Below are 12323 nucleotides of genomic sequence, written 5' to 3'. Positions count from 1 at the left end.
GGGTCCCTCCCACAAAGTGTGGGAATTCAAGATGAGATTTGGGTGGAGACACAGTCAAACCACATCATTCTATCCCTGGCTGCTCCCAAATCTCATGTCCTCACATTTTAAAACCAATCATGCCTTCCCAACAGTCCCCCAGAGACTTAACTCATTTCAGCATTAACTCAAAAGTCCACAGTCCAAAGTCTCGTTCAATACAAGGCAAGTCCCTTCCACCTACAAGCCTGTAAAATCAAAAGCAAGTTATTTACTTCCTGGATACAATGGGGGTACAGGCATTGGATAAATACAGCCATTCCAAATGGAAGAAATTGGCCAAAACAAAAGGGCTAATAGGCCCCATGCAAGTCTGAATTCAGCAGGGCAGTCAAATCTTAAAGCTCCAAAATGATCCCCTTTGATTCCATGTCTCACATCCAGGTCACACTGATGCAAGAGGTGGATTCCCAGAGTCTTGAGCAGCTCTGCCTCTGTGGTTTTACAGGGTACAGCCTCCTTCCCGGCTGCTTCCATGGGCTGGAGTTGAGTGTTTGCAGCTTTTCCAGGCGCACAGTGCAAACTGTGGGTAGATCTAGGATTCTGGGGTCTGGAGGACAGGGGCCGGGCCCTTTTCTTACAGCTCCACTAGGCAGTGCCCCAGCAAGGACTGTGTGTGGGGGATCTGACCCTACATTTCCCATCCACACTGCCCTAGCAGAGATTCTCCATAAGGGCCCCACTCCTGCAGCAAACTTTTGCCTGGGCAGCCAGGCATTTCCAAACATTCTGAAATCTAGGCCAAGGTTCCCAAACCTCAATTCTTGACTTCTGTGCACCTGCAGGCTCAACACCACGTGGAGGCTGCCAAGGCCTGGGGCTTCCACCCTCTGAAGCAACAGCCCAAGCTGTACCATGGCACCTTTTAGTCACAGCTGGAGTGGCTGGGACGCAGGTCACCAAGTCCCTAGACTGTGCACAGCATACAACACGGGGACCCTGAGCCTGGCCCATGAAACTGTTTTCTCCTAGGTCTCTGGGTCTGTGATAGAAGGGGCTGCCATGAAGACCTCTGACATGCTCTGGAGACATTTTCCCTGTTGTCTTTGGTATTAACATTTGGCTCCTCATTACTTATGCAGATTTCTGCAGCCAGCTTCAATTTCTCCTCAGAAAATGTTTTTTTTTTTTTCTATCACATTGTCAGGCTGCAAATTTTCCAAACTTTTATGCTCTGCTTCCCTTATAAAACTGAATGCCTTTAACAGCACCCAAGTCACCTCTTGAATGCTTTGCTGCTTAGAAATTTCTTCCACCAGATACCCTAAATCATCTCTCTTCAGTTCACAGTTCCACAAATCTCTAGAGCAGGGGCAAAATGCTACCAGTCTATTTGCTAAAACATAACAAGAGTCATCTTTGCTCCAGTTCTACCTTATGTTCACCTTTACTTGAAATGGCAATTGAGATTGAATAATTTTTATTTTTTCTTTAAATTCATTGAAAGAATGATTTCTTCGATTCCCTCCATTCTTCTGTTGAACTCATTCACTGAATTTTTTTATTCCCATATTGTAATTTTTCAGTTCTAAAATTTCCATTTGGCTCTTACTTATATTGTATACATCTTTGCTGGAAGTTTGTTATTTTGCTGAGATCTTCTATTTTTCCATTTATTTCAAGTGTGTGCATATTTGTTCACTGAAGCATTTTTATAAAGGCAGCTTTAAATTCCTTTCAGGTAATTCCAACATATGTGCCACCTTGTTGTTGCATCTAGAGATTGTCTTTTGTCATTTCAATTGAGATTTCCCTGGTTCTTTGTATGAAGAGTGACTCACTTGTATTCTGGATACTTTGGGGACTATGACCTATGGGATCTTATTCAAACCTGTTGTTTTAGCAGAATCACCGCCTCACTCATGCCAGCTGGGGTGGAAACCCAGCCTCCTCACATACTTTCATGACACTGTGGGGCTGGAAGAATTCATCACCACTGAGCTGTGGTGAATGTCCTGACTCCCCATAAGCCTCCACTGAAACCCTATCTGGAGCCAGGGCATCTGTTAGAGCTGGAAGAAAATGGAAGACTAGGCTTCCCACTGGATCCTTGCTGATGTAGAAGGAGTCAGACCACTGAATTTTTCACTGCTGTTTGGTTGGAGTGGGACAATTATTACCAAAATGTTTTCTGTCTCGTTAGCCTACTCCTTTTCTTGTCCTTTGGTTTTAGAGAAGCTCTGCTAAAACAACAGATTCGAATAAGGTCCCATAACTCATAGTCTAAAAATAGCATATCAATGCCAAAATGAAGATTTTTTTTTTCCACTCACATCGTTGTGATACCTACTAGACCAGCATTAACTATGCATGAATTTCCTCCTTAGAATTTGGCTGAAGAACTGGCACCGCTGTGATGGATGTACTTCTGCTCTAAGCCTTCTCTTGCAGGAATAAGCTCTCTATGCAGAGTACATGGTCACAGTGTACTTAGGAGATGGAGGTGGATTTCTTCACAACTGCCTTTCTATCAGCCCCTTTCTTCAGTCCTTGCCACTCTTAAAGAAGGAAACACTTTGTATTTCAGGCTGGTTTTTCATATCTGAGGTGAATAGCAAATCTTTTGGTATTTTCATCAACCTGAGGCTTCACACTTTGTCTTGCTGAATACCTTTGAATTTTTTAGCTTGTGGTTAGCATACGTACCTTAATCTTCACAAACATAGATTTCTTAGCATGTTGATATTCATTTAATCATTTTAACTGGAAGTAGTATAGTTAAATATATAGACTCAAAACATAAGTCTCTATTAAATATTTAGTTCTAGTTTTTTTTTTACATTCTGAACTTTGGTTTTCCAATTTATTTCTCTATCACACTATACAAATATCACTGTAATATTTTTGGTGATAGTGTAGAGAGAGAGAGGAAGACATATCACATAGAGAAACTACTCAATTTCAAATAGCTGATTTTAGGGGTAAAATATCATGTGTTTTCCATATATTCTTTATGAGCCAGCTATTCTTTAGAGTATACATTCTAATATTGTCATCTTGCCATAAAAAACTCTTTCCAATTCGGTCCCATTCTGTCTTCTCTTCAATTGCATATTTTGCCATTTAATCCAAAGGTCAAGCCACTCTGAAATTGATGGTTATCTGAATTATGCCATACACTTTGTACCTTTGCATATTGTGTAGGCATTTTTTGCTAAAATGTCTTCTCCCGTTTCCTGTGTGTTAAAATGTTCAAGTCAAAGCTGAAATGTTGTTACTCATTGAAGATGCCATTTCATCTTCTCTAAGCAAAGTCAGCCACTTTTCCTTTAGACATCAATGTACATTGGTCACACCACTAAGAAAGGAATTTGTTGAACTGTAATCATTTAATTTTTACTGTGTGAAATTCTCATGTATGCTTATCTTTATTGTACAGTCAGTGGCACCATAGTATATGGCTAGTAAATATGATTGAATGAATAAAATAAATGAAGATGTGAGGCTATTTTATAGTCACATTAATTAGAAAAATCCATGTCTATAATTTCATTAGATATCCATAGTAAGTTACTAATTAAGCACATTTGTAACAATTATGTGTCATTTAGCATGACTAAAATTAGGCAAAATGGATATTTATTAAGTGTTATTGCCACTCTGCTCCTCATTAAAAAATACTTGTCAATATTTTTTCCTTTTCCATATCTAGGCCTCTTTGGAACCAATTACAGTATCCAATAATGTTTTTAAAGGATTGAACTAAGACATTTTAATAAAACAAAAGGCTTTTGTCTTACCATTCCATCTCCGCATTTTGTTCCTGACGCCACCAGGCCAATGTCTGTAGAATCACGGTATAAAAAAATGGTTTTGCATATGACAGTAGCATTCTGCTGGGGATCCTTAAGGTGATAGGTCTTGTCTTCTCCAAGGAGATAGGAAAGCTCCCCTCCAGTGCAGTAGATCTTTCCACATCTGACATCTCTGAAGAAAAGGGAGAACATTCAAACTTGGAACTAGAAATACAACTTTTGAGACTAGGCTGGCAATGAAGCCTCCCATTCACTCTTTTTCTAGATCCAGGTTTCTCACCAAGTTAAGGAGGCTGGAACGGGCAGAGAAAACCACTGAGCAAAGTCTTGGCCCTGAGAACTGAGATGAGTCTGTATAAAATGTAAAATGATTGTATTTCTTTTGGATTTCCCTGTGAACCTCACAAATCAATACTGGCTTAAGTTTACAGGGGAATTTTTTTATTAGTAATTTGAATTAGCATAATTTTAATCAGGACTCCAAGATTTCCTTATTTCCCTCTTCTCCCGATCTCAGTAAAAAGAGGTTAACAGCTCTGGGGACAGGAGCCATTCTGATTTTGACAAAGTGCTGTAAAAAGGCAAATTACTTTTTTTCCACGGGGCACTTACTTTTCCTCACAGGGAAGAAATTTGTTTTCCTTGTTTTTGCAGTACCCAAATTTATTTCCTTTTGTATTCATCTTGTAGCAGATATCATGACTCTCTATTGCCTCTGGGGTAAAAAATGGTATAAAAGTAAAACAAAAGCATGACTACCATGAATCATAAAAGACCTTATTTTTCTAATGTAATTAAACTTTCAGAATCATGTCATAGTGAAGTAGAATGGAATACATTATTTAAAAACTATCCTATTGCCTCAGGAGAATATTTTAGGCTGGAGATATAAAACAGTAACAAATATACATAACTCATATACTGAGATAGTTAATATTAGACTTAAGATCAACAAATATGACAGGTAATATACAGAGAAATGCTAAGCATTATCTTGGAATAATGCCACAAATGACATTATCTCTGATCTTGACCCAATTCCTACAGGGCAATAACAGAGAAATAGAGGCCATCATCTATGTGAATCCCTCACTGTGATTATCTCTCACCATCATCAAATAGTTCAGAGCACTGATCCCCACGAGTGGGACATTTCCCCATGAAGCAGTAGCCTTCTGAGTTCTTGCAAGGAAATCCATTGACTCTGAACTGGTCCTTAGGACATGCAGGCGAGTGGCCAGTGCACATCTCAGGAAAATCACATTCATCTTCTGCTGGTCTGCATATGGACCCTGCTTTTTTTATCTGTTGAGGAAATACAAAGAGACTAAATCCTAGATACATTTAGGTAGGTAAGGTTTAGTAAGTAGACAGAAAGTTGACCCATTTATCTAAAAAACGTTTTAAGGATGGATCATAGCTTCCTTCTGCATTCCACCAAGAATCATTCTCATCTGTAAATGTGTTGGCACTCATGTAATTTTAGGAACGACAAAATGATGTTTTTGAAATTTGGTATTAGAATAGCCTTAGGGAGAGTTGGGATGTACATCAAATGAAGAAATGGGCAGGTATTCTCATTTATCTTGTCTTTTCTTTGTTCCAAGGGATCCAGTACATGCCCTGCCTATCCCTACCCACCTCAAACTGGGAACCCCTGCCTATAATGAGGAAATCTCCAGTCCTAATAAATCAGATTCCTGCATATGAAGTGGAGAAAAATACCCTTGCTTTCACTGCTGGAGGGAAGTGCATAGAGATATTCTCTCATCCAGCCATTCAATATGAATTTAATTATGCTGGGGTCTGGATGAATTTGAAGATGCATAAGATATGTTTGTTTTCTTTGTGAGTTCACAATAAAGTTGGGTGAAAGAAGTGTCAATAAACCCTCGGACAGAGCCACTGGGGTTTCTGGTTGTCTTCCTCAGGAACGTTTCTCCACTTACTAGCCACTACCACTTTCCAATCCTGATATAACCGCTTTCCCTTTTAGCTCACCCTTGGGATTTCAACCATCCTCCCAGCTGAGGTTAAACAGATTGGTGATTATTTACAAAGGAGCAAGAATAGAACTGGTCATGTGACTTCCCTCCTAAAACTCCAACTGCTACTTGATGTTTCTCCACTCCCCAGGCCATAGCACAGCCCACTGCTCAGATGTTGGAGCATCTCACAAGAATCTCTGTTGGGTACTTGCAAGCCTAGCTTCATTCTGGAATCAGTAGTGCAGGGTTGTCCAGTGGTTAGAAAACTCTTAGATCCTACATATTCTTAAACTGAAACAAAACAAAACAAAACAAACAAACAAACAAAAACCTTCTCCTGGGACACGACCTTACCTGACAAGATTCACAGCATTCTCCTTCTGCACAAGTAAATCCTGGCTTCAATACACATGTGTGTGCATCACAGCAAGGATTAGTACACTCCTGGCAATAACCACAAAAGAAATATGAGAAGTCGATATGTGCTTTGACTCCTGTTTGAAGAGTTAATTAGTTGTGCTTCTGTGTAATCTGTTACACTTAAATGCTAATGCATGATTGTTAGCTGTGGTACATACATACAGATTACTATTTAGAACTGGTGTTTGGGACTTCTACTATTTCTCCTTCTCTTGTGCTGTTTGATACACTACAGATAATGGATTCTCACTGACAGAATTAGAGAGTCCAACATTTACAATCTTCAATTATCCTAAGGATCTCCATTTCCTTGAAGGGCCTTACTACCTTCCTGTACTGAAGTATGATGTGAGACAATTCAACTGCTGAAGATCTCATTTTACGTTTTGCTCAAGCTGCTCATAATTTCAGGCTGACTTTTATTTTTTAATGTATCATTAAATAGCATCAAAATGGTAACCTGTGCCCTATTTTCTCAAACAAAATTAAAACCTCAAGAAAATGGAGTGTGGCCAGATAAGGTACCTCATGTATTAGAATGAATCCATGGAACCATTCCAAAGAATGCATATGGACAGGAGGATCAGTTTCCAAACTTAAGAGCCTCTTTATGTTTAACCTGAGACATTTGAAGACATTCTTATAACCTTTGGACAGGTCACTGTCCCCAGTCTGATTATGCAGTCTCTAACTGCTGTCCTACTAGACCTCCTGGTATTGTGCATTATCTAGACTGTCATTACTAAAATTGTGGTCCTTGGGCCAGCAACATCACTGTAACCTTGCAGCTAGGTAGGTGTGCAGAATCTCAGAACCACTCCATACTTATTGAATCTGAGTCCACATTTTAACAACGTCCCCTGGTGATTCATCTGCATTTATTAATTTGAGAGGCAGTTGTGTAGAACACATACCTATGTGATAAGCTCTTGAAAGAAATAGCTTCTATGATGGGGAAAAGCATATTAAGAATTACTTTAAAATTTGCCTCAAGGGCTTTCCCCAAATGCTCCAGAGACCACAACTATGATAAATACATGAAACATTAGAACGTTTGTGCTCTATTAAGAGTTTTCCAATAACAGGAACTATCTAACTGTGATACAGGCTAGCCTCATAAGTTAATAAATAAAACTTGATTGAGTAAGAGATTTTGTAGAGCAGACTCTGCATGAGACATCAGACTTAAGGACAATAACTTATGGGCCCTTGTCACAAGCAGAACCAATTGTATATAAACAAGAAAAGGTGATGCTGCTGATCTCCAACAAGGTCATTACACATGTTTCATGACTCGATAAGAAGTCTTGGAATGAGGCTGAACCAATAATTTGTTAAAAAATAAAAATAAAAATGGAAAGCAAAAATTTTAAAAGCTTTACAAGGAACACCATGGTTGGTTTGATTAATGGCCACATCCCTACCTAGGTTCTACCTGATCATAAATTTTGCAATTTAAAGATAGCATCGTTTGTAAATACCTGAGGAGGGCCACAGTCACACTCTTCACCCTCATCCAACTTCTTGTTTCCACAAAATTGGAAATCATCGAAATTGCAAGGAAATGGAATGTTGAGCATGCATGTTGGCTTATAATCCTTCAGGTACTTGTGGTATTGGTTTTGGCTGCATTTACTGAATTTCAGTGCAGGAATGCTAGAGACAGAATGAAGTAAAAATAAAGATTAATCCTATCAATGCATAGTGGTGCAACAGCTATAAGCATTGTATAAAGCATTTAGAAAGAGCAAATGTAAATGTTTACTGTTAGAGCAGGGAAGTAATTGGGTTCTTTATTATAGAAAATATCTTCTCAAAACACAGTGAACATATGCTATTTTAGTGAAAATATCTTGGCTATAGATCCTCTAGCAAATCCTTCCTGAAGCCCACATTATAGACTGATTGTGTATGTTTACTGCTTCCAAATCCTCTTTAGTTTGGTCCTCTTCAAATAACCTATATACTTGTTTATCATCTCTACTAGATTACAAGCATCTCAAACCAATAATTATATCATGTGCGATTTTAAAAAATAAACATTAGTTAACACAGTGCCTGGCACAAAGTGGTTCTCTATAAATTTGTTAAGACAAGCGGTTGGTTTAATAATGTACATATCCATAGGAATGTGATATATTTCTTAACTTGAAATTTATCTCCCTTCCATCTTCCTTTTCTTTTGACTTCCTTAACATTATTATTGACATAATAATTAAATACAGTAGGACTTTAGAGTCTTGATTACACTAGACTGAGATGGTAGAACTCTGTAAAATATTACTAATTATGTAAATAATAATGTAAACTAAATATTAATTACTGAGTTCTTATTCTATGCCAGTCATCTCATTTGGCTGTGTTAGCCACTTTACTTCATTTAATCAAAGTGTGGAAGCATTGATCACCAAGAAACTTTTCTTACTATATACAATGCTTTACGTATACCTGCTCTGAAGGGATTCAAAGATGTGCGAGACTTAGCACCTGACTGCCTGGCAATTTACAGTACAGTGGGGAATGCTGGACATGCTTTTATTCTGTAACTATTTATGGAGTATTTAATATGTGTTTGGGACTTTTCTAGTAGAGTGGTGATATAACAGTGACCCAAACAGACAAAACCCTCTGACCTTGTGGGACTAGCTTATATTTCAGCAGAAGAGTAAAGTTATAAATAAGCTGAATGTGTGAAACAGAGAATATGCTAGATAGTAATAAGTACTAAGGAGAAGACAAAAAACAAAAGGAGTGGGAAGTGAAATGCCAGGATATGTGTGTGATCTAGATCAGGTGGCCAGGGAAAACATTGGTGGGAATAACATTTGAATAAAGATGTGAAGGAAGACATTATAGCTTATAGAAAAGATGACAAAACAAAGCATGCAGAGTCTATTTCTCCCCTAATTGCCGTGGTAGTGATTGGTACTAATTGTTCATGGTGTACTTTTGCAATGTGCCCAGAAAGAGTTTTGGGATTTCTCTCATGATATCACTAGAGAGAGACACTATCAGTTGGCAAGATTTAGCCCCAGAAAGGAAACTCCCATGCTAGTTATGTAATAGACATTTTAGGAAATTCCATAGCTTTACAACAAATCCTACAATAGTGGGTTTTGACTCAAAATCCACTTTTGAAATACATCTTTTCTTTCTTTCTTTCTTCCTTTCTTTCTTTCTTTCTTTCTTTCTTTCTTTCTTTCTTTCTTTCTTTCTTCTTTCTTCTTTCTTCTTTCCTTTCCTCTTCCTTCGTCCTCCTTCCGTCCTTCCTTCCTTCCTTCCTTCCTTCCTTCCTTTCTTTCTTTCTTTCTTTCTTTCTTTCTTTCTTTCTTTCTTTCTTTCTTTCTTTCTTTCTTTCTTTTTCTTTCTTTCTTTCTTTCCTTTTTCTTTTTTCTTTTTTCCTTTTTTTTTTTTTTGGAGATGGAGTTTTGCTCTTGTATCCCAGGCTGGAGTGCAGTGTCATGATCTTGGCTCACTGCAACCTCCATCTGCCGAATTCAAGCAATTCTCCTCCCAAGTGGCTGGGATTACAGGCATGCACCACCAGCCCGGCTAATTTTGTATTTTTAGTAGAGATGGGGTTTCTCCATCTTGGCCAGGCTGGTCTCGAACTCCCGACCTCAGGTGATCCACCCACCTCGGCCTCCCAAAGTGCTAGGATTACAGGCATGAGCCACCACTCCCAGCCCACTTCTGAATTGTTTAAGTGTATTCTGTGTGTTGTTCGAACCTCACCTTCCATCACTGTCCATCACGCATTTTCCTGAAGGACAGGTGCATGGGAACTCATCATGCTGCATCCCAAGGTTATGCCCCAGTTGATGTGCCATTCTGTTTGCAATTATGTTTGCGTCAGGCAAAAGATCCTGATGAAAAAAAAAAATTGCATTAGAAATTTTTGAAAGATAGCACACTGTGTACATAGTGCTTCAAACTAGTGGTTGAAAGGCCTGGCTTCTGGCTCCTAGTTAACTGGTACTTATTTAAAAAGACATGGACTCAGTTACCTCTCTGCCCTGTACCTCAGTTTCCTTAATTATATAAGAAGCCCAAGAAAGTGACTTTTTAAATATCTCTAGCTCTAACATTTTGAAATTCTTTCTTTGTGGCATGGTGATAGTCATTGTTAGATTTATAGAAGCTCATTCTTATAAATAGTTAAAAACTGTTAACTAACATTATTATGATTTTTACCTCTTCAAAATTCATATGTTGAAGGTATAAAACTAACTTCAAGGTGATGACACTAGGAGGTGAAGTCTTTGGAAGGTGATTAAGTCTTGGGGGCAGAGCCCTCATAAGTGGGATTAATGCCCTTATAAAAGAGGCTTGAGTGAGATTCCTGCCCCTTCTACCAGGTCAGAACACAGCAAGAAGTTGTCAACTATGAGACAGAGAGGCTTTAATCAGACTCTGAATCTGCTAAGGACTTAATCTTGGATTCTTAGCCTCCGAGAAATAGATTTCTATTGTTTCTTACGTGTTCATTTGTGATATTTCATTACAGCAGCTAGAATGAACTAAGATAAATATCCTACACAATATAATAAATAATATTGATTGTCTTCTTTGTACTAGATATCCAAATTCTATGCAAACGGAAACGTGAGGTTCTTGTTTTCAGCTTATAGTCTCCCATTGCACAACAATGCTATACAATCTTAAAGAGGAAGTTTCTATTATGAGAAAAACTTAAATGTCAGATATATCAAATCCATGGAAGAATTGGTTAACTTGGCTCATAGTTCTATTGTATGCTTTAATTTCTATGTTAATACAAAATTAATTTCCAAAAAGAGGTGAGCTATCAGATTACTATAAAGCTAATAAAACATACCTAATTTGGTCATCTCATCTTACTCACATAAAGTTTAAAATGTGTCCTGGAGTGATTATAATATCATAATCTAAGTAGCATATATCATAGTCTAAGTAGCATAATCTAACAGCATATATCAGATGAAATTGACTCTATGATCCAAAACTTATGTTACTAAAATACCATAGGAAAAGTTATAAGCACAAAATAACTATGTAATAAATAAGTCATGTGGTCATTTAAATAAGTGCTAGCTTTGAGGTCTTTGATCTTAATAACAGACAAAGTATAGCAACAACTAGGCAGCAACATAAAGGAAATAAATAGAAACCTTTGTGTTTTCAAGAATCTCTCAGATGGGGTTACTTGGACAACATTTACTAGAAGCTTAGAGACTTTGGAAAGGATCACATAAAAAAAGGAGTCAACAGTTTTTAGGTCTTATGCTTTCTAAAAGTGAATTGACAGGTTGTCTTGATACGATATATGAAGTGGTTTATGTACCTTATTATCAGCACAAGAACAATTATCCTCACTTGCCAAATGAGCCATCAACTTGTGTGTACATTATTTGTCCTTGTAAGTGGCTATATTTCATATGCAAAAGAGCTTTACTAATCATTGCATGCTGATCTGTGGTATACCATCCGTTTAAACTCTGAACAAAGTGAGTTTGCCTTCAACATTTATAATTTTTTAACGAAACATTTTTTATTCATTTAATGAAGAAAACATAACAGTCTATTCATGACATATCGTAGTGAGTATATATGACAAAATGAACACAGAATTTCTTTCCATGGAACCCATGACATTACAAAAATTTTATTCAAACATTATTAAGTAATATAAATAAAACACAGCCCACCTTAATGATACTGGTCGAATAATAGGGCAGGCACATACCCGCTGGATAAGAAATTCCTTGCACATGTGTGTAGATCCACTTCCCACTATGAAAAAGATGCAAATATACTCTTCAACCTGAGTTAGTAGTTTAATTAACACAAAGATCAAATTGCAGTGAACCCCAACAATGCCAATGCTTTTGCATGTGAAAATGCCTTCTTATTTCTGGAGTTTTGGAATTGAGGCTGACCTTAGTTGATATTGAGCTCATCTTTAACCTGTGGGATATTCAAGGCATTAAAAAAGCCAGTGCATTTGGGAGGCTGAGGCAGGTGGATTCACGAGGTCAAGAGATCAAGACCATCCTGGCCAACATGGTGAAACCCCATCTCTACTAAAAATACAAAAATTAGCTGGGCATGATGGTGCACACCTGTAGTCCCAGGTACTCGG

The 12323-nt window shown here is 37.8% G+C and overlaps 1 protein-coding gene and 1 long non-coding RNA gene across 2 annotated transcripts in view; one reads left to right on the top strand and one right to left on the bottom strand.

The window, feature by feature from the left end:
• Nucleotides 1–12323, bottom strand: part of ADAM7 (ADAM metallopeptidase domain 7) — a 65427-nt gene that overhangs the window by 12474 nt on the left and 40630 nt on the right. Inside the window, exons 10-16 of the mRNA XM_010364115.2 lie at nucleotides 11890–11974; nucleotides 9938–10068; nucleotides 7684–7858; nucleotides 6137–6226; nucleotides 4904–5099; nucleotides 4407–4509; nucleotides 3780–3966 (exon numbers count right to left, since the gene is read on the bottom strand). Of these exons, the coding sequence (XP_010362417.1) occupies nucleotides 3780–3966; nucleotides 4407–4509; nucleotides 4904–5099; nucleotides 6137–6226; nucleotides 7684–7858; nucleotides 9938–10068; nucleotides 11890–11974 (967 nt within the window). The remainder of the gene's footprint in view (nucleotides 1–3779; nucleotides 3967–4406; nucleotides 4510–4903; nucleotides 5100–6136; nucleotides 6227–7683; nucleotides 7859–9937; nucleotides 10069–11889; nucleotides 11975–12323) is intronic.
• On the top strand, nucleotides 4868–6713 carry LOC115899664. Its single transcript, XR_004059287.1, has 2 exons — nucleotides 4868–5142; nucleotides 6519–6713. It is a non-coding gene; the product is annotated as an uncharacterized LOC115899664 (long non-coding RNA).

The sequence above is a fragment of the Rhinopithecus roxellana genome, chromosome 9 (genome assembly GCF_007565055.1).
Source record: "Rhinopithecus roxellana isolate Shanxi Qingling chromosome 9, ASM756505v1, whole genome shotgun sequence".
Taxonomy (NCBI): domain Eukaryota; kingdom Metazoa; phylum Chordata; class Mammalia; order Primates; family Cercopithecidae; genus Rhinopithecus; species Rhinopithecus roxellana.
The sequence above is the reverse complement of the archived record's forward strand: the minus strand, read 5'-3'. Positions and strand labels throughout refer to the sequence as shown.